Raw genomic sequence first — 23,772 nt, 5'->3', positions numbered from 1 at the left:
GTGTTGGTAATGGCTACTTTCATACAGTGTAGCAAAAACCTATTATTCTTATCACTTATTTCTCACACACCTTTTTTATATGACTATTGTCCGTTTCCATTCACCTACAAATCCGTTTTTTTCAGCACACTGCTTTCTTAATTTTTCTTTGTACCATCCTTCCCGCCAATTTATCTTTAAATAGATTCTTTAAATGAATTATTTCCAAATGCATTTGTTTTTCCATTGTGATTGGCGCCCACTAGTGTCCATTTTTCATACTGCAGGCAATTATGTGAAATATATACCTTTATTAGCACGCACCCATTACCTCTCTTTCCCTCCCTGCTGCTCACTCTTTACAGGTTCAAGGGACCTGCTCCGGTCACGTGATTGCAGTGATGTGGCCGGTCAGGCCTTCCCTGCTGACCGCATCAATCGGATAAGTGGCAAAGGCTTATTGTCGAAAAGTGTGTTGGGGCTGGCGTCCTTCCAGCAGGAGAGGACTCTTCTTATAGGCTTGTAATACTCATTTTTCACTGTTGCATGTTATTGTATTTATTAATTATTCATTGATGTAACACACATTAATTACCTTGTCCCAATATCAATTGATATGTTCACTATGTGTCAGGTGGCCATTGTTTACTGCATAATCTCTCCCACCGTGTTTAATTTTTAATGAATAAAGTTTTGCTATATATTATATAATTCTTGGGCTTCCTTCTTGCTTGTTGTTGTCATATGGTGTAGCAAAGACTTGCTGACAGATTCCCCTTGTGGTACACTTTTGGAACAAACCTGCAGAGCAGCACCCTGGGCATCCTCTTGTACATTTGCCCGTCACAACAACTTGGAAATTTTGTGTGCTATAGGCAGGGTCTCTAGCATCCAAGTGCTTTCTTTTGCAGTTAGTCTTTAAAACCCTTGTTATTGCTTTCACATTGCCTTTCTGAGTTGCTTGTAGTACGATAGAGGTTAAACCTATTTCTCTACTTTAGGCAACCTTCACACGTGCATGAAAAACACATTCGTGAACAAATGGTACAGGTGTCAGTATTTTCCATCAGAGTGTCATCCATATTTTTCCAGTAAGGATATATATAAAAAAAAAATTAAATTACAAAGCTTCTCCTATACTTTGTAATGTTAAACACATACAGCACATGGATGGCACATGAATACCATAAGTGTAATGTACGTGTTTTTCACAGACCCATTAGACTTGTATTGAAAAAATGGACATGTCTCTGTATGATTCACATGGACAGGAAGATCATCATAGGTTATAATGGGTACGTGTGGTATCCATGAAAAAAAACACATACATGTGTAGCAACACAAGCATCCCAACTCCAATAAATGGCATCACTAAAAAATGGTTAATGAATTGGGGCTGTTTTATGGGATTCACCTAATTGCTCAATTACCTGCTTTTTTTTTTTTTCTTCTGTTCTAGACGGGAAGAAATAAATGCTAACCTTTTCCTTTAGGCTTGAGGAAAGAAAAGTTTCAGTAAGCATATTTTAACAGTTTTAACTTCGTGTAATAGTGACAGAGAATGCCCTCTCACATTGACGTGACAGAACGCCTTGCTTAGAGTTAGTAGAAATCGATAAGGTGGCAAGCTGGATCACAACTGTATAAAGAAAGGGGTTCACCTAGCAATATGTAGCCGCAACCATGCTGATCCACCTTTCTAATCAAAACCCAGACAATTAAAACAAACTGGTATATAGGCAATTACCTACCACTAATTTGAAGTTTTTTGACACAAAATGTACCGTATTTTTCGGACCATAAGACGCACTTTTTTCCCTGCAAATGTTGGGGGAAAGTTGGGGGTGCGTCTTATGGTCTGACTATAGGGCTGCGGCCGGGAACGAGGGTGCTGCGGTGGAGCGGGTCATCGGGGGCACGAGCAGGCAGCAGCAGCGCCTGCCGTGACCACGTGGGCCCGCTCATTACATATGCACGCCCATCCTCCCGCCCATCTCTCAGCGCTGAAGCCGGCACTGACAGGTGGGCGGGAGGATGAGCGGGGAAGCGCGCATAGTAAAGAGCCGGTCCGCATGATCACCCCTGGCAACTACAGCCTGGAGCGATCATGTGCGGCTGTATTCACTGCTCCCCGCACATAATCATCAGCGCGGGGTGCAGTGAATCAGTGCACTCACCCGTCCCCGTGTGTGGAGCAGTCCCCCTGCTGCACGCGATGTCTTCCTGTCTGTGCCGGTCAGCTGATCTGTGCTGATCAGCTCATCGGCACAGACAGGAAGACATCGCGTGCTGCAGGGGAACGGCTCCAAACACACAGGTCATTGCCGCTGAGAGGAAGATGATCGGTGCTGGAGGGAGTGAGGAAAAGGTGAGTATAAACGTTTATTTTATTTCTCTGTGCTATAGGATATAGGCCATATACCAGGATGGTATATGAGCACGATGGGGGCATATAGCAGAATGGGAGTATATGAGCAGGATGGATGGGGGGTATATGAGCAGGATGGGAGTATATGAGCAGGATGGATGGGGGGGTATATGAACAGGATGGGGGTATATGAACAGGATGGGGGTATATGAGCAGGATGGATGGGGGGGTATATGAACAGGATGGGGGTTTATGAACAGGATGGATGGGGGGGTATATGAACAGGATGGATGGGGGGGGTATATGAACAGGATGGATGGGGGGGGTATATGAACAGGATGGATGGGGGGTATATGAACAGGATGGATGGGGGGTATATGAACAGGATGGGGGGTATATGAACAGGATGGGGGTATATGAGCAGGATGGGGGTATATGAGCAGGATGGGGGTATATGAGCAGGATGGGGGTATATGAGCAGGATGGGAGTATATGAGCAGGATGGGAGTATATGAGCAGGATGGATAGGGGAAATATCAATAGGATGGATGGGGGGTATATCAATAGGATGGGGGTATATGAACAGGATGAGGGAATAAGAGTAGGATGCTGGTATATGAGCAGGATGGGGGTTTATAGCAGGAGGATCATTACCAGGATGGGGTACCTTAGTAGAGAATTTGGGGACATTACCCCCATAATAGTGTCAGCAGCAGATCCTCGCCCCATTACAGTGTGTCATGACCACATTTTTTTGCTTAAAATTTTATTTTCCTATTTTCCTCCTCTAAAACCAGGGTGCGTCTTATAGTCCGGTGCGTCTTATAGTCCGAAAAATATGGTATATAAAAAAAAAAAAAACAACACCACCTTTTATTCTTAAATGGCAGCTCATTTCCTACTGTGGTTTACTGAGGTTTAAGTGACCTCTTTAGGCAGCCCCGGTGACACGTCAATGAACTTAAAGTGGACTGAGAAAATAAAAAAAAAAAAGTCATTTTGGCCTACACTGTATAGGAGTTTAGTCAGTATTGAAGTGCTAGAGAGATAATCAGCATCAGTCTTTTAAAAGATGACGAAAAATTGCAAAAAGTCATGAATAGGTATGGGGCATTTTTCTCCAAAGTCCTCCACATAGGCAGGTTTTGATCCACCTTTGCTCCCATTGCTTCACTGCTGTAGCTTTGTTCGGAGACTTGAGCATTGTTACACAACCGCATCTGAGTACCCAGAAAGGAAAAAAAACAAAAGAAAACACATTAATATTAACAGTGAGGCTTTCAGCTCAACTACGTAAAATAAGACAGAAGTGTATTCGAATTTATTACATCCCTCCTGAAAACACTAGGATCTCCACATCAGAGGGGGTTGAGCAGGTAGGTGACACTTTAGAGTCAGGAAAGTGCACTGCAGGCAAAAGTATCTAACTTATTGTGCCATATGATCTATTTCTGTGTAGAGCTTCATTCAGCTCTATTTCTGAAATTTTTAGTGCAGATACTAGCCAAAGGTCATCTTTACATTTATGGTGGATTCTCTGGTAGAGTTCCTGGCCATAAACACAACATGTGAATAGAAGAATGTGCTTATACTGTTGGCCCCCCCCAGAAGACTTGGATAGATTTAGGCTATGTGCCCACGTTGCGTTCTGTCCCTGCAGAAATTTCTGCAGCGATTTGTGCGCTTCAAATCGCTGCAGAAACACTGCGTACTGAAAAGCCGATTTCATGCGCTCTGGATGCAGCCTCTCCCATAGACAGAGCGGGGGCTGCATTCAAAGCGCATGAAAGAAGTGACATGTTACTTTTTAGAACGCAGCGATTTGGCAGCATGCAAATCGCTGCGTTCTAAAACGCAACATGTGCATGGATCTTCATAGATTGTGCTGGGGACGCAGGCAGTTACGCTGCGGTGCAGAACGCAGCGTAACTGCATGCAATGCGCACACGTGGGCACAGAGCCTAAAGGTGGTCCCTCAGAATCATAATTAAATAAGTTTTTAAGACCAGGGCTAATTTTCATCAGGCACTGTATTTATAGTATTAGAATTCGGCTTTTCTTGGTCATCATAATTGCTCATAAGGATTTTGCATTCTTGTGGTCACATGGCACCTACATAATCTTCCTGCATCTCAGAATACTAACCCCTTAAGGATTATATATGGAGTATATTATTTTTGTTATTGTGCTTTCATTTATTCAACAAACACGCGAGGGCTTGCTTTCTGTAGGACTAGCTGTCCTTTTGAATGGTAGCCTTAATAATACCATATAATGTACAGAAAAATAGCAAAAAAATTTGAAGTGTGATGAAATGGTAAAAAAGAAAAAAAAAAAAAAAATTCCACCATTGTTTTTTTTGCTTATAATGTACTCCTAGTGTGGTAAATATGACCTGGAAAAAGGATTGTGTAGCTGTGCAGCTTTGGAGAACTAGCAACCTGCAGCCTGACCCCATATGTGCAGGCTAACAAAAAAAAAAAATGGTAGATCAGCTCACTGTATCCTCCAGATGTATCCTGGTCCTATTAATCAGCATGAAAGAGCCTGAGCGGATTATTGTGACACACAGGAAAAGAGCGGAATCCAGCAACGGGGAACATCCCACAGTGAAACAATAGTGCAAGAAAAAAAAATCAAATAAAATAAATGTGATTTTTTTTTTTTTGTCAGCAGAAAATGCATGTTAAGCGATCAGACAACGGATATTGACATAAGGACAGCTGGCAGACTCTGCTCCTTGGTGCTGCTCGCTGTACCATGCACTGGGGTTAGATACACACAGTGATCAGATAAGCAGAATAACACATGATAGGATTAGATAGAGTTCAGTGGCACCACTCCATCCACTTCTATGGGAGCAGTGGTGTAATGTGTGACCCCACCCCATCTAAGTCTATGGGGGCTGTAATGTAATGTGGCACCACTCCATCCACTTCTATAGGAGCAATAGTGTAATGTGTGACCCAACTCCATCCACTTATATACATGGCTCTGGGTTGTATCACACAAGATGGGTATATCATACACAACTCTGGGGGTATCGCAGAATGGGTTTTTGGGTTTTACCTGAAATGCTATGGACAAACCACCACAGTAAGGTCTTATCCAAATAGAAGGGGAAATACTGTTTTGGTAATGTGCTCAGCTTACAAGGTTGTAGCACCCACAATAAGTGGTAAAAGGTAACAACAAAAAAAACCCAAACTACTGGTTCCTGCATGACAGATTTTAGGTACACAGCTCTGGGGGTATCACATGATGGCACTAGATACACAGCTATGCTGTGTCAGCGTAAGCCTCCTGTAGAGGCGCACATTGATATACCAGAGCAGAGTCAGTGTTCCGAGCACAGCAGTGCCAGGATTACTGTGCTGCACTCTGAACTGCAGTCTGACAGCAGCAGGGAGAGATGATCACTGATGGTAGTCGCCTGATCCCAAACGTCTCCTCCCTGCATCTCCCCTTCCTGTCACACTCGCACCCTGGACCTCCTCCGGTCAACCCTCACTCTGACCACTGAGCAGTGTCAGAGGAAAAACTGGACCCCAACAAATCTGAAATTGATGAACTGAGAGAAAAGTCAATGAAATTTGCAAAAAGAAGCACCTTAGGGTTTGCCCCTATTACAACACTTCCTTCAGGTGTCCCTTTAAATATGAACAAAACGCAACACGCTGCCAGCTTACCTTAGTTCATGTGAGTTTGCTTTCATCTTGATGGAATCCGCATGGAGGACTCTGGTAACTCACCACATCCACGTTGTACAGAGAAATAAAGAAAAAAAAGGAATTTTCACCCAGAATGATCTCAAAAAGTCCCACGTATCTTAAATCTTAACTTTTGTTATCTTCCATAAAATGAGCCAACACGTTACAAATTGGCAGTATAAATCCAGTGAGATATAAAAGACAACGCGTTTCAGCAATTTAACTCACCATCATGGTCTGATGCGTTGTCCTTTATACCTCACTGGATTTATACTGCCAATTTGTAACGTGTTTTTATGGAAGATAATATAAGTTACATTTTAAGATACCTGGGACATTTGGATAGCACTCTGGGTGAAAACTCCTCTTTCTCCTCCCTTTAAATATGTCCCCAAAAATCCTGCTTCACACATAGTATAATACCTCTCCAGGGAATTCCTCCAACAAGAACAGTATGTTGATGCCAGAGTAATCCCAAGGAGATTTGATGCCTGAATACAGTACTATGACCCCCACAGCTCCCCTATACACAATACCATGGCCCCCACAGCTCCCCTATACACAATACCATGGCCCCCACAGCTCCCCTATACACAATACCATGGCCCCCACAGCTCCCCTATACACAATACCATGGCCCCCACAGCTCCCCTATACACAATACCATGGCCCCCACAGCTCCCCTATACACAATACCATGGCTCCCACAGCTCCCCTATACACAATACCATAGCCCCCACAGCTCCCCTATACACAATACCATGGCCCCCACAGCTCTCCTATACACAATACCATGACCCCCACAGCTCCCCTATACACAATACCATGGCCCCCACAGCTCCCCTATACACAATACCATGGCCCCCACAGCTCCCCTATACACAATACCATGGCCCCCACAGCTCCCCTATACACAATACCATGGCTCCCACAGCTCCCCTATACACAATACCATGGCTCCCACAGCTCCCCTATACACAATACCATGGCCCCCACAGCTCCCCTATACACAATACCATGGCCCCCACAGCTCTCCTATACACAATACCATGACCCCCACAGCTCCCCTATACACAATACCATGGCCCCCACAGCTCCCCTATACACAATACCATGGCCCCCACAGCTCCCCTATACACAATACCATGGCCCCCACAGCTCCCCTATACACAATACCATGGCTCCCACAGCTCCCCTATACACAATACCATGGCCCCCACAGCTCCCCTATACACAATACCATGGCTCCCACAGCTCTCCTATACACAATACCATGACCCCCACAGCTCCCCTATACACAATACCATGACCCCCACAGCTCCCCTATACACAATACCATGGCCCCCACAGCTCTCCTATACACAATACCATGGCTCCCACAGCTCCCCTATACACAATACCATGGCTCCCACAGCTCTCCTATACCCAATACCATGGCCCCCACAGCTGTCCTATACCCAATACCATGGCCCCCACAGCTGTCCTATACCCAATACCATGGCCCCCACAGCTGTCCTATACCCAATACCATGGCCCCCACAGCTGTCCTATACCCAATACCATGGCCCCCACAGCTGTCCTATACCCAATACCATGGCCCCCACAGCTCTCCTATACCCAATACCATGGCCCCCACAGCTCTCCTATACCCAATACCATGGCCCCCACAGCTCTCCTATACACAATACCATGGCCCCCACAGCTCTCCTATACCCAATGCCATGGCCCCCACAGCTCTCCTATACCCAATACCATGGCCCCCACAGCTCTCCTATACACAACACCATGGCCCCCACAGCTCTCCTATACACAACACCATGGCCCCCACAGCTCTCCTATACACAACACCATGGCCCCCACAGCTCTCCTATACACAATACCATGGCCCCCACAGCTCTCCTATACACAATACCATGGCCCCCACAGCTCTCCTATACACAATACCATGGCCCCCACAGCTCTCCTATACACAATACCATAGCTCCCACAGCTCTCCTATACACAATACCATGGCCCACACAGCTGTCCTATACACAATACCATGGCCCCCACAGCTGTCCTATACACAATACCATGGCCCCCACAGCTCTCCTATATACAATACCATGGCCCCCACAGCTCTCCTATATACAATTACATGGCCCCCACAGCTCTCCTATACACAACACAATGGCCCCCACAGCTCATACACAATACGGTGGCCCCCACAGCTTTCCTATCCACAATGCCATGGCTCACACAGCTCTCCTATACACAAAACGATGGCTCCCACAGCTCTCCTATACACAATACGATGGCCCCCACCAGGGCTGTGGAGTCGGAGCTCATTTTGGTGGAGTCTGAGTCATTATAAAATGTACCGACTCAGACTCCTAAAATATATAATAAACTAGCTGTAGTACCAGGGCGTTGCCCGGGATAGTAACTGTCTCTCTGTGTCTCTCCCAGTCTCTGTCCGTGTCTATTTCACGGTCTGTTTCTCTCTGTCTGTATTTGTATCAGTCTGTCTCCATCTCTGTGTCTGTCTCTGTGTGTGTGTGTGTGTGTGTGTGTGTGTGTGTGTGTGTGTGTGTGTCTGTCTCTCTCGCCCGGTCTGTCTCTCTCGCCCGGTCTGTCTCTGTCTGTCTCTTTCCACGTCTTTCTCTGTCTGTGTCTCTGGCTGTCTTTTTCTCTCTCTATCCCATCTCTCCACCGACATCATATTACCTCACACACAAGCTTCTTATACTAACAGTTTATTTTGTTCCTATAGCAACCACTGACAGTTGCTATTAAGAGCCTGTAACTCCCATCTCAATTCAGTTTAATGGAGGCAGGATTTTGGAGACTAACTGTAAAGTGTGGGGTTAAATTTTCCCGTCAAAACATAGTCTATGACGTTCCTGGAGTCACATGAGGAGTCTGTGCAAAATTTCATGATTGTAAATGCGACGGTGAAAATTCCTTTAGCGGACATACACACACACACACGGGTGCGGGTTACAGATAAGTGCTTCATAGTTTAAACACAATATCAGTTTGACACAAGAACATAGTTTGAATTTATCCTTATACGTTTCTCATTGTTTTCTTTTCATTGTTTTTCAACTTTACTGTCTATCCCCATTTAATAGCAGCTCCATGGACAATGCTACCAGGTGTGTATCTTGTCAGATGTATGCATGCCTTGAGCAGCCGTTCGAGGGTGAATATGTCTGCACTCGATGCAAGCATGTTCCATATTTGGAAGCCAAGGTAACTGATCTAAATAAGCAGCTTGCAACACTCAGGGGCATTGCAAACCTGGAGAGGAGTTTAGAGCTCACTGAGCTTTCTCTGGCTGGGGCCAATGATATGGAGGAGGGTGGAGGTGGGGAAGATCAGGACCCAGAGGTAGGTAGCTGGGTAACAGTTAGAAGAAGAGGTAGGGGGAAAAGTGTCAGGGAGCCTAGTCCTGACCTGGCACAATCTAGTAAATATGCCTGTTTGGCTGATATTAGGAATGAAGGGCCAGGACTAGGGTCACTACAGCAGGACGTTGCTCCTAGCAACCAGGAGAACGACTGCTGTAGGAAGGAGGGAAAGAGGAGTGCAGCAAAGCCCAGACAGATGTTGGTGGTAGGGGACTCTATAATTAGGGGGACAGACAGGGTCATCTGTCGCCGAGACCGTGAATGCCGAACAGTGTGTTGTCTGCCGGGTGCTCGGGTTCGGCATATTGCGGATCAGATAGACAGATTGCTGGGTGGGGCTGGGGAAAACCCAGCGGTCATGGTGCACATTGGTACTAATGACAAAGTTAGAGGCAGGTGGAAGGTCCTTAAAATGATTACAGGGAACTAGAAGAGAAGCTGAAGTCCAGGACCTCCAAGGTGGTGTTTTCAGAAATACTACCGGTGCCATGAGCGGCACTAGAAAGGACAGCGGGAGCTTAGGGAAATAAATACGTGGCTTAGAAATTGGTGCAGGAAGGAAGGGTTCGGGTTCATGGAGAACTGGGCCGACTTTGGCTACAGGCTCTACGGTAGGGACGGGCTGCACCTCAATGGGGAGGGTGCAGCTGTGCTGGGGGAGAAAATGGTCAGACGGATGGAGGAGCTTTTAAACTAGGTTCTGGGGGGAGGGAGGGTAGTGGAGTAAATAAGGGGATAGATAGAGCAGATAGAGACAGTGAGATGGTAATGGTCAATGAAGGATTAGGGGGGGATGGGACATGCAAGGAACGTAGGAAGGCTAGGAGTAATAAAGGTGTTAATAGGATTAAATGTCTACTGGCAAATGCAAGACGTCTTGCAAACAAAATGAATGAAATGGAGACTCTTATGTCAACCATGGATTATGATGTGGTGGGCATTACAGAAACCTGGCTGGATGAAAGCCATGACTGGGTGACAAACATACAGGGTTACACTACATTTAGGAAGGACAGGAAAGACAAAAAAGGTGGTGGGGTGTGTATATTTATCAAATCTAACCTAAAACCTGTGTTGAATGATGACATTGGGGGGAACTGCAACAATGTAGAGGCACTATGGGTAAATGTACATGGGGAGGGGAATAATAGAAAAATGCTAATTGGAGTTTGCCATAAGCCTCCTAACATACCTGAACAAATAGAGGGTGAAATGCTGGAACAAATTGAAAAGGCAGCTAATAATAATAATTGGGTTTTTATTATGGGGGATTTCAACTATCCAGACATTCAGTGGGATATAGAATCTTCTGGTTCTGCTAAAATCTGTAAATTCTTATCTACCATTCAAGACCATTTTCTCTCTCAGATGGTAGATGACCCGACCAGGGGAGATAATTTGCTAGATCTGGTCCTGTCAAATAGACCGGATACCATTTCAGACCTACAGATCCGGGAGCACTTGGGCACCAGCGATCATAATATGGTAAGCTTCAAAGTAATATTCAATAGAACATTTCAAAGGGGAAATGCAAAAACCTGGAACTTTAGGAAAGCTGATTTCAACAAATTAAGGGAAGAGCTTAAATGTGTAGATTGGGACAAAGTCATGGTAACTGGGAATACCGAACATAAATGGGGTAAGTTTAAGGATATACTGCTAGAGTCCTGTAAAAAGCTTATACCCTCTGGTAATAAAATGTCCAGGAATAAAAAGAAACCACTATAAATAAATAAGACTGTACAAAGTATAATAAAACAAAAACAAGGGGCATTTAAAATCTTAAAGGCTGAGAATACAGAAATAACATTTCAGAAGTATAAAAGATATCAATAGGAAATGTAAAAAAGAAATCAAGCAAGGAAAACTAGCTACTGAAACAAAAATCGCCAAGGACATTAAAATAAATCCCAAAATCTTTTATAAATACATTAATGCCAAAAGGAAAACAAAGGATAGTATTAGCCCCTTAAAATATAATAACACGTTAGTTATAGAGGACAAACAAAAGACTGAGATATTAAATAGGCATTTCTCATCTGTGTTCACCAAGGAACTGACTGTACCAGGGATCATTCAACAAGAGAAAAATCAAAGTTCACCACCCGATATAATTAATTTTAACACAAGAAGAAGTACGCCTACGTCTAAGTAAATTAAACATTGACAAATCCCCAGGGCCAGATAGCATTCATCCACGAATATTGAGGGAATTGAGCTCCATTATCGACAGACCGCTGTATCTCATCTTTTTAGACTCGCTTGTAACAGGGTTGGTGCCTCAGGATTGGAGGATTGCTGATGTGGTACCGATATTTAAGAAAGGTAAGAGGATAGATCCAGGCAACTACCGTCCAGTAAGCCTGACATCAGTAGTATGCAAAGTTTTTGAGGGCATTTTAAGGGATGACATGCAAAAATATATTGCAGAAAATAATATAATAACTGACAGACAGCATGGATTCATGAAAGATAAGTCGTGTCTAACCAACCTGTTGGGCTTCTATGAGGGGGTAAGTGCAAACCTGGATATTGGTAATGCAGCTTGATACTGTACCATACAATAGCCTTATATTAAAGCTCCAGAAGCAAGGACTAGGGGAAACTATATGCAACTGGGTAAGGAATTGGCTAAAAGATAGGAAACAAAGAGTAGTAATAAATGGTACATTCTCTAAATGGGCTGCAGTCAGCAGTGGGGTGCCGCAGGGATCTGTGCTAGGACCAATTCTTTTTAATTTCTTTATTAATGACCTTGTGGATGGGACTGATAGTAAAGTGTCAGTCTTTGCTGATGACACCAAACTATGTAGGATATTAAAAACTGACCTTGATAGTACAATATTACAAAAAGATCTGGATAAGATGTCAGAATGGGCAGATACTTGGCAAATGAGATTTAATGTTGATAAATGTAAAGTAATGCACCTAGGACGGAGTAATCCTATAGCTGCATATACATTAAATGGAAGTACACACGGGACTACAGAACAGGAGAAGGACTTGGGTATTCTTATTACAAATAAGCTGAGCAGCAGCACACAATGTCAGGCAGCAGCTGCTAAAGCTAACAAGATTCTAGGGTGTATAAAAAGAGAGATTAGATCCCGTGATCCCAACATATTGTTACCCCTCTATAAAGGCCACATCTGGAATATGGGAAAAAGTTTTGGGCTCCACATTTTAAAAAGGACATTCAGAAGTTAGAGGCAGTTCAAAGGCGGGCAACTAGACTACTACAAGGAATGGAAGGTCTCCCATATGATGAGAGGTTGAAAAAGTTAGATTTGTTTAGCTTAGAAAAAAGACGTCTCAGAGGAGACCTCATTTATATGTATGTATAAATACATGTGTGGTCAATATAAAAGGACTGGCACATGACTTATTTCTTCCAAAGACAATACCAAGGACCAGGGGGCACTCACTGCGAGTGGAATAAAAGCGATTCCGGCAGCTAAATAGGAAAGGGTTCTTTACAGTTAGAGCAGTCAGACTGTGGAATGCCCTATCACAAGAGGTAGTAATGGCTGATACTATAACAGCTTTTAAAAAAGGGCAGGATGATTTCCTCACTACACACAACATTGTTGGTTATAAATGACTTAGTGACCAAATGTAGAACTGGTGGAGGAAGTTGAACTAGATGGACCTAGGTCTTTTTTCAACCTAAGTAACTATGTAACTATGTAACACACACATATATACATACACACATACATACACTGAGCTTTATTTTCACATCACGGCCCCCCGAAGAAGACACCGAAACGTGCGCGTCGGGGGCACGTTTTTCTCGGGTTCCTCCGACCAGTATGGGTGAGTTTACCATGTGGGTTAGTTAACTATGCTATGAGTCACCGTATATCTACCCGTTTTATTTGATCTGTTATCTCAGTCCATGACCTGTCCCCAAGTGTACTATGCTTTCTATGTTTAATCACAGCCTGGTTCACTATGTGATATCTGGTACACTTATTTGAAATATGTTGCACCAAGTGCTGTGATATTGCTGTGACTATTGTTCTATTACACTGGGGTTTCCTTGGTTCATGGTATTTACTACTGTAATTTTACTCCCCATATGGAAGGTGGACCCACGTGTTTTTACATCTGTGACATCCTTATGAACCTGATCATTGTCTAATGTTCTACTGTAATTGTATTTATGTCACTTTTTTTGCTATCTATTTAAATAAATGTATTGTTATATTTTTGCAAAAAAAGTCGTGTTGATCCTTGATTGATTGGTCTCACATGTGACCATGACTACGCTTTTCCCTGGTCCTCTTAGTTTGCATACACTGAGCTTTATATATTAGATTGGGGACAGTAGTGCAATGCAGAGTGTGATGAAAAGGTTTTCATAGGAATTTGGGAAACTTATGAAATGTCCTATAAATGTCTGTTCTATTCCTGATCTAATGCTGCAGTCACACAGCGTTTTTGTTATGTTTTTTGAGGATACGTTTTTCAGCTGCAAAAGCAAATCAGCTTTTTAAAAAACCGCATCAACTGAAAGGTTTTTGAGCTCATAAATAATGCTTTCAACAGCAAAAGCAGATTAGAAAAACACCACACAAACTGACATGCTCATTCTTTGTGAGGATCCTCACAAAACGATGTGTCTGAATGTCATATCTTTTCACCCATTGCCTTTGCTGGGATGCCCGGAGTCACTGCATTTCACTGAATTATTTTGCCATCAATGTTCGATATGTTTGTGACAAGAAAGAAATTGTTAGCAAGACACTGGCAGTAAAAGATAATAAAGCTCATCACATCAGTCAGTTTCTCCAGGCCTTAGTGGAAAACGTTCTGCAAGATTAGGAACGCAAAAAAGAACAGGTTCTTGCCATTGTAACGAACAATGCTTCAAACTTAAGTACAATTAAACTGACGAATGAGAGTAATGAACAACAGCTAGAAGAATATTTAGGATTTAGTATGTGTGAGATGGAAGGCCACAGTGCTGTTCATGTAACTGAGGAACAAACAGATATTACAACAGAAGAACAGCAAAATGATACTTTACGATTAGTTGATCTTGTTGAAGCTGCTTCAAAACACTTTCATATTCATCACATGCGCTGTGTTGTGCACACGCTGCAGCTGGCAATAAGAGATAGTCTGCAAGAGGGAGCCCGGTTTCACACATCCGTCTTTTCGTCGGTTTGGCGGATGCGGCGCACTCCAGTACAGTGAATACAGTACAGTGGCAGCGCGACAAACGATGGTCACATGCTTTCATGTGACCGGAGCATGTCACCCGGAAGTTGTGGCGCTGCCACTGTACTGTATTGTGCTGTACTGGCGTGCGCCGCATCCGCCAAACTGGCGAAAAGCCGGATGTGTGAAACTGGGCGGACATGCTGGAAATCTGATTGGAAAAGTGAGGAAGTTGGTTATTGCGGCCAGAACCCCTAAAATTGATTCCATCTTAAAGAGACGTGCTGGAAAAGGGGCAATTGTTGATCAAGCCACATGGTGAGGCAGCACTTATTTAATGACTGAGCGATTGCTTGAACTAAAATAGTTTCTTATAGATATGGTGAACCCTCAAGTAACCTTAAATGAAGGTCAATGGACACTTGGATGAATTAAAGGCATTGCTTAATCACCCATTTAACGTGACAAAAAATTACAAGCTGAGGATTTAACTCCTGGCATTTTCATAAGGGAGTGGAAGAACTTCCTATTTTGCCTGTCCCAAAGAGGAGGCTTAATTGCAGATGGCATTTCTGCTTCAATGAAACGGAGAGACACAGCTATTGGAAAATAAAATTCTTCTGGCAGCTGTTTACGTGGACCCAAGTCATCATATACTGCTTGATGATCAACAGTTTACTAAAGGAAAAGAAGCTTTGAGTGAGGTAGCAGTTAGGATGAGCAGCTACAGGACTGTCAGGCACAAGAGGACTTGGGTCCTTACAGTGCTACTGCTGCCATATCTTCATCCTTATCAGATGAGTTTAACTTTGACAAGTATTTGGATGACATGGAGCAGGCAAAGCATTGCCGCAAGGAAAAAGATTTCACTCAGTCTCCTATAGCAGCAGATTGACCAGATTTCAGTAAAATTTTTCACTTGCTCTCAAAGAAATAGAAAAATTCAACCGTTCATCAAAACTGACTGTGCATGAGGCAATTCCTTTATACCTGGAAATTGTTAAAGATGTTGCCCATGTGGTTACGGCTTTGTCTCCAACCCAGTTAGTGTAGAGAGGTTGTTCTCTAGCCTTAAAATTATTAGGTCAGATTTGAGGTCATCTGCGAAGGAGGATCTGATGGAGGCAATTCTATTTCGTAGAACAAATTCATGGACTGCACAAATGTTATTTAGTATGTTTTTGTTGAAAACTGTTTTTTGCCACTTACATAGTGTATTACATAGTGTGGCAAAAACAGTTTTCAACAAAAACCTACTAAATAATAACATTTAGTATATTGCTTATATTTAAGTGAAAAATGTATTGTAGTACAATGTGAACATCAGACATTTAATCATTTTTATGATACAATAATCAAGATATTTAGATAGAACATAAAATATATTTATTGGAATACAACTTTAGAACACAAAAAACTGTAATAAATTGTAAATATGTAATACAATATGTAATTATATATATATTATACATGCACACAATATATATATGTAATCTACTGTATATTACATACTGTATAACATATTTACAATTTATTGTATTTTGTGTTCTAAAGTTCTATTCCAATAAATATATTTTATGCTCTATCTAAATATCTTGATTTTTGTATCATAAAAATGATTAAATATCTGATGTTCACATTGTACTACAATAAATTTTTCACTTAACTATAAGCAATATATGTGGGAGTCGGAGTCGTGGAGTCGGAGTTGTGGAGTCTGTGCAAGGGAAATTGAGGAGTCGGAGTCGAAGGTTTGGCTTACCGACTCCACAGCCCTGGCCCCCACAGCTCTCCTATACACAATACCATGGCCCCCACAGCTTCCTTATACACAATATCATGACCCCCACAGCTCATACACAATATGATAGCCCCCACAGCTCTATACACAATACGATGGCAGCTACAGCTCTCCTATACACAATATCATGACCCCCACAGCTCTACTATACACAATACCATGGCCCCCACAGCTCTACTATACACAATACCATGGCCCCCACAGCTCCCCTATACACAATATCATGGCCCCCACAGCTCTCCTATACACAATGCCATGGCCCCCACAGCTCTCCTATACACAATATCATGGCCCCCACAGCTCTCCTATACACAATACCATGGCCCCCACAGCTCTCCTATACACAATACCATGGCCCCCACAGCTGTCCTATACACAATATCATGGCCCCCACAGCTCTCCTATACACAATACCATGGCCCCCACAGCTCTCCTATACACAATACCATGGCCCCCACAGCTGTCCTATACACAATATCATGGCCCCCACAGCTCTCCTATACACAATACCATGGCCCCCACAGCTCTCCTATACACAATACCATGGCCCCCACAGCTCTCCTATACACAATACCATGGCCCCCACAGCTGTCCTATACACAATATCATGGCCCCCACAGCTCTCCTATACACAATACCATGGCCCCCACAGCTCTCCTATACACAATACCATGGCCCCCACAGCTCTCCTATACACAATATCATGGCCCCCACAGCTCTCCTATACACAATACCATGGCCCCCACAGCTTCCTTATACACAATATCATGACCCCCACAGCTCTATACACAATACGATGGCAGCTACAGCTCTCCTATACACAATATCATGACCCCCACAGCTCTCCTATACACAATATCATGGCCCCCACAGCTCTCCTATACACAATACCATGGCCCCCACAGCTCTCCTATACACAATACCATGGCCCCCACAGCTCTCCTATACACAATACCATGGCCCCCACAGCTCTCCTATACACATTACCATGGCCCCCACAGCTCTCCTATACACAATATCATGGCTCCCACAGCTCTCCTATACACAATATCATGGCTCCCACAGCTCTCCTATACACAATATCATGACCCCCGCAGCTCTCCTATACACAATACCATGGCTCCCACAGCTCTCCTATATACAATACCATGGCCCCCACAGCTCTCCTATACACAATACCATGGCCCCCACAGCTCTCCTATACACAATACCATAGCTCCCACAGCTTCCTTATACAAAATACGATGGCCCCCACAGCTCTCCTAAACACAATACCATGTCCCCCACAGCTCTCCTATACTCAATATCATGGCTCCCACAGCTCTCCTATATACAATACCATGGCCCCCACAGCTCTCCTATACACAATACCATGGCCACCACAGCTCTCCTATACACAATACCATAGCTCCCACAGCTTCCTTATAGAAAATACGATGGCCCCCACAGCTCTCCTATACACAATATCATGACCCCCACGGCTCTCCTATACACAATACCATGGCCCCCACAGCTTCCTTATACAAAATACGATGGCCCCCACAGCTCTCCTATACACAATACCATGTCCCCCACAGCTCTCCTATATACAATACCATGGCCCCCACAGCTCTCCTATACACAATACCATGGCCCCCACAGCTTCCTTATACAAAATACGATGGCCCCCACAGCTCTCCTATACACAATATCATGGCCCCCACAGCTCTTCTATACACAATACCATGGCCCTCACAGCTCTTCTATACCCCATACCATGGCCCCCACAGCTCTTCTATACCCCATACCATGGCCCCCACAGCTCTTCTATACCCCATACCATGGCCCCCACAGCTCTTCTATACCCCATACCATGGCCCCCACAGCTCTTCTAAACCCCATACCATGGCCCCCACAGCTCTCCTATACACATCACTATGGCCCGCGTACCTATCCTATACATGGCACTATGGCCCCCACAGCTCTCCTATGCAATGTAGGGTTCACTATACTCCGCAATTGTATTCATCGTTATTTGAACACCCAAGATACAGATACCATTGTCCAGATGGTGATGGCATGGCCAGGCCGCCATTCAGCATCGGGTTCATCTTGACTAAAGACACCCCTGAAGAAGAGTGAAGAAGAGGCCATGGCCCACCAGAGGATTCTCCCAAGGGTCAGTCCAACCCTGGGGTGCTTGTATCTATTCAGGTCATGTTCTCTCCACTAGTAGGAAGTTAAAATCAAATGAAATTTCTGAGAGTACAAAAGAAATAATGTTCAGAACGGAACCATATTGCTAAATGCATAAACAGTGCTAATTAGATAAAGGAAAACTGTTAAAAAACTGGTCATCTCTCGCCGAGATTTCTAACTCTGACCCATACCCTGCAGCTAATGGCTGTGAGACATAGCCAGAATCTGACTAACAAACGTGGGTAGAACAGAGCTCCACCAGACAGAGTTCACCTGTTAAATCTGTAGTCAAACTTTGACAGTGGTATAAACAGCACACTAACATAAGAGCACATTATTCTATGCACCATTTGGCGTCCTTGTGACACAATTGTGGGATGCCCATGGGTTGTTATGACAGCTGGAGGTCTGTTGAAGACCCCTGTGCCAGTCATCATGGAGCTTCTCTGAAAAACAACTTGTGGCTGGGCTTCAAAAGGAGACCATGAGTTGATCAAACAATCGCAAGTTCAAATCCCCTAAGGAGATTAAAGGTCCAGTCACATTAAGCAACTTACCAGCGATCCCAACAACGATAGGGATTGCTGGTAAGTTGCTAGGAGGTTGCTGGTGAGATGTCACACTGCAACGCTCCAGCGATCCCACCAGCAACCTGACCTGGCAGGGATCGCTGGAGCGTCGCTACACAAGTTGCTGGTGAGCTCACCAGCAACCAGTGACCAGCCCCCAGCGCCGCGTGGAAGATGCTGCGCTTGGTAACTAAGGTAAATATCGGGTAACCAACCCGATATTTACCTTGGTTACCACCGCACGGAGCTACACGTGCAGAGAGCAGGGAGCAGCGCACACTGAGCGCTGGCTCCCTGCTCTCCTAGTTACAGCACACATCGGGTTAATTTCCCAATGTGTGCTTCAGCTAAATGTGCACAGAGCAGGGAGCAGCGCACAATGCTTAGCGCTGGCTCCTTGCTCTCCTAGTTACAGCACACATCGGGTTAATTTCCCAATGTGTGCTGCAGCTAAATGTGCACAGAGCAGGGAGCAGCGCACAATGCTTAGCGCTGGCTCCTTGCTCTCCTAGTTACAGCACACATGGGGTTAATTTCCCGATGTGTGCTGCAGCTACATGTGCACAGAGCAGGGAGCAGCGCACAATGCTTAGCGCTGGCTCCTTGCTCTCCTAGTTACAGCACACATGGGGTTAATTAACCCGATGTGTGCTTCAGCTAAATGTGCACACAGCAGGAGTCGGCACTGACAGTGAGAGCGGCGGAGGCTGGTATCAAAGGTAAATATCGGGTAACCAAGGACAGGGCTTCTTGGTTACCCGATGTTTACATTGGTTACCAGCCTCCGCAGAAGCCGGCTCCTGCTGCCTGCACATTTAGTTGTTGCTGTCTCGCTGTCACACACAGCGATCTGTGCTTCACAGCGGGACAGCAACAACTAAAAAATGGCCCAGGACATTCAGCAACAACCAACGACCTCACAGCAGGGGCCAGGTTGTTGCTGGATGTCACACACAGCAACATCGCTAGCAACGTCACAAAAGTTGTTCGTTAGCAGCGATGTTGCTAGCGATGTTGCTTAGTGTGACAGGGCCTTAAGAAATACAGTAAAAAGTTCAAATCCTCCCCCTTTTCTATGAAAAATAAAGAAAATTTAAAAAAGGACATATGCGAGATCGCCATGGACATCTATGAAAATATCAAAGAACTAATCGGTAAATTCCACAAACGGAAAGAAATTCTGAAAACACCAAAATTGCATGTTTTTAGTCGCCACCATCTAGCAAAAAATGTCCCACACAAAAAAAAAAAAGAAATAAGTACTCACACAGCTCTGTCAACTGAAAACCTTCTGGAAAATGGAGACAAAAAAAAAACTATTTGCATTTTTTTGTAGCAAATGTCTGGATTTTTTTTTAGCACAAAAAACAAAAAAAAAAAAAAAAAATAGAAAAATTGTATACGTTTGGTATCATGCAATCAAACTGATGAGGTGAATCATACTGCCGGGTCATTTTTACCCTAAAATGTACGCCATAAAAATAATTCTCAGAAAACAAAATGTCAGCATTGTGATGGGTTTTTTTTTTTGAAATTTCAACGCACTTGCACATTTTTCCAGTACATTAAATGCTAAAATAAATGTTGAGATTCAAAAAGTACTGCCATAAGTCTATGTGGGCAGAAGAAATAAAAAAAAAGTCATGGCTATCGGAAGAAGGGGAGGAAAAATCAAAGACACATGGATGGAAATTGGCCATATCAGGAAGGGTTTAGAATACACTGGCATCACTGTTTCATGGGACCCATTAAGCTCACCGTGTGCAGGATTTGCAGGGCTCAGTGGGAAAGGTTCCCAGATGCAGTCTTCTCAAATGATCAATTTTTGGTTGGGTGGGTGACCTGTGAAACAAAGGAAAAAAAAAAAATTCAAATGAAAATTTTGAAAAGTGCTCACATTTTCAACCCAGGGCAAACTTTCAGCAAGCTGCCCTAATAATGTGTCATATACTCACTGATAAGACACAGCTCAAGACCGCAAGTGCAGCGCATTGCAAAAGTATTCATACCCTGTGAACGTTTCCACATTACACCCCCAAACACAAATGTATTTTATTGGTATTTTAGGTAATCTACAAACCCTAAGTAGCAAGTACTTGTGAAGTGGAAAGGAAATGATACGTGTTTTTCTAAATATTTTAAAAAATATAAATCTGAAATTTGTGACGTGCATTTGTACTCAGCCCATAAGTAAATACCTTGTAGGATATCTTTTTCCACAATTACTGTTGAAAGTCTTGTATAGTTTATCTTTACCAGCTTTGTGCATCCATAGCCTGAAATTTTTGCCCATTCTTCTATGTAAATTAGCTTTATACCTCAGTGATATTGGATGGAGGAGTCTGTGAAGAGTAGTTTTTACATCTTACCACAGATTCTCAATGGGATTTTGGTCTGCGCTTTGATCTAAACCATCCATTGTAGCTCGGGCATTAAGTTTAGGTTCATTTTCCTGCAGGAAGGTGAAGCTAGGCTCCAGTCCCAAGTCTTTTGCAGCATCTAACAGTTGTTTTCCTCCAAAATTACAATGTATTTAACTCCATCCATCTTCCTGTGAACTCTGACTAGCTTCCCTATCCCTAGTGAAAGAAAGCATCCCCAAAGCGTCATGCTGCCACCATTATGTTTGATGGTGGGGATAGTTTTTTCAAAGTGTTGTGCAGTGTCGAAGGACAGCAAATAAGCCCTCTGTTAATGACCACCTATCGACCCCACCTGCCTCACATTCCTGGTTTTGTAACCCAACCAAAAATACAGTTTGACACTGCCGGCCTCACAGAAATTGACTTTTCCAAACACTTTTTTTTTCTGAGAATTTGTTAAATTTCATGGTGGCCAAGAGAAATTTATACATCCAATAATTTTGGGCCCAAAGCCCCACTTTATCATTTTCTAACTGGACTCCCATAGATGCAGTAGAAATGATGTCCTTTTGGGGCCTTGTTCTTCAATGGGGATAGTGAAGAAGCCAGGAGTTCAGCAATATTGGAGTGTTGATGGTTTATATAACACTCCAGTATTCCGCATGGCCATGACCTAGACACGCTGGGACCAGCCACAAATATTTGTATTACAACAATAATGCACAGTGCCCACCCTGAGACGACCCCCTAACTAAGGCTGAGCTCCGAAACACGGGTTAGGGTGGACATTATTCGCCTGGGAATTTCACTGTAGTTACTCTAGGTAACATATGAAATTGTGTGTCTGTTGCCCATTTTGTGATTTGTTGATATATGAACTTGAGTCACTTTTCTCAATTTAAGTTATTAAATAGTTGTATACTCCAAGTGGTGGTTTAGTTATATTACTGTTTTAGGAAACTGTTCAGACTGCTGCTCCTTAATAGGTATAATCTAATATATTGATTGGATATACGGAATGTGTGCTCTTGCTTTTTTGCATGCACCTCCCTTTTGTACTCTCCAATGATTCTGTTTCAATAAAGTTGAGATTTTTGTACAGTCAATGTGGACTTTGGTTGTTTTCCCCTCGGGTTGTTATGTTATATTAGTATTTTCCCTGCTGTATATTAGTCCATACTGCTATGCATTTCTTATCACTGAGAATTTTATGCTCAGAAAGGGAGAGAACACAGCCCAATTTAGTAACAACATGCTTGTGGTCAAGTACAAGGACAAGAGGGATGTCCTTTTCTTGACCACAATACATGGTAATAGCAGCACCCCCATGACTGTACGGGGTACTGCTACACAAGTCCACAAACCAAAGGTATTCTTGGGTACAATAAGAACACGGGGGGAGTTGATCCCTCTGATCAAGTTCTCCAGCCCTGTAGTGCCATGAAAAAGGCGAAGGTGTGCTGCAATAAGCTGTCAGTGCACATTGTAAAGATGGCAAGGTATAACACGATGTGCAGGCCACACGGACACCCTCCTTCAGTTCCTGGAGGTAGTGATCAAGGTCCGATTATTTGAAGTCTGGAAGAAGAGGGCTCCAGTACTTCTGGAACTGAAGAGGCCAGTGTTGTACCAGGGCAACATTTGCCAGGTGAAATCTCCCAATCTGGAAAGAAAGGAAGGTGACAAAAAAGAGCAAAGTGTGTTACAGAAGAGGGGAAGAGGGATAAGAAAGGACACCATTTTTTAGTGTAACACCTGCCCTGACAATCCTGGCCTGTGTATAAAATAATGTTTCAAAGTCTATCACTCATATACAAATTATGACTGACTTACTCTAATTTATTGAGCGACTTGATGTACTTTACATAGCTTACATATGCCAACCTGATGCACTCCACACAACCTACGTATGCCCCCATGTTCTAAAATTCATACAACAGGAAAACACTAGAGCAATTAAAACATATGGTCATACATGTGTGTGCGCGCGTGTGTGTAGGCACATTAGGGCCTCTCTGTGACATGATGCCGGCAGACAATTCCATCAAAGTCTGCATTCTAAAATGTCATTCCTTCCTTTCAGAGCTATACAGTATGACAGCTCAAACATATAGGCCATCCACGTACTTAGGAAAAAAATAGCACAAAAAAGTTTGGGGTCCATCCATTTCTCCTTCTATCCTTGTGAAAATTGTGGAATAAAACAATATGTTTTGTGGGAAAAAATTGACTTTTCATTTTCACGG

At 43.5% G+C, this 23,772-nt stretch overlaps 1 protein-coding gene across 1 annotated transcript in view; it reads right to left on the bottom strand.

Moving 5' to 3' along the window:
* Nucleotides 1-2,665: 2,665 nt before the first annotated feature.
* The window catches only part of MED16 (mediator complex subunit 16), a 111,026-nt gene continuing 89,919 nt past the window's right edge, over nt 2,666-23,772 (bottom strand). Inside the window, exons 13-14 of the mRNA XM_075352694.1 lie at nt 20,922-21,005; nt 2,666-3,567 (exon numbers count right to left, since the gene is read on the bottom strand). Coding sequence (XP_075208809.1) covers nt 3,441-3,567; nt 20,922-21,005 — 211 coding nt within the window. The 3' untranslated portion in view covers nt 2,666-3,440. The remainder of the gene's footprint in view (nt 3,568-20,921; nt 21,006-23,772) is intronic.

This window comes from Anomaloglossus baeobatrachus, chromosome 1 (genome assembly GCF_048569485.1).
Source record: "Anomaloglossus baeobatrachus isolate aAnoBae1 chromosome 1, aAnoBae1.hap1, whole genome shotgun sequence".
Classification (NCBI taxonomy): domain Eukaryota; kingdom Metazoa; phylum Chordata; class Amphibia; order Anura; family Aromobatidae; genus Anomaloglossus; species Anomaloglossus baeobatrachus.
This window is presented reverse-complemented; position numbering and strand designations above follow the sequence as displayed.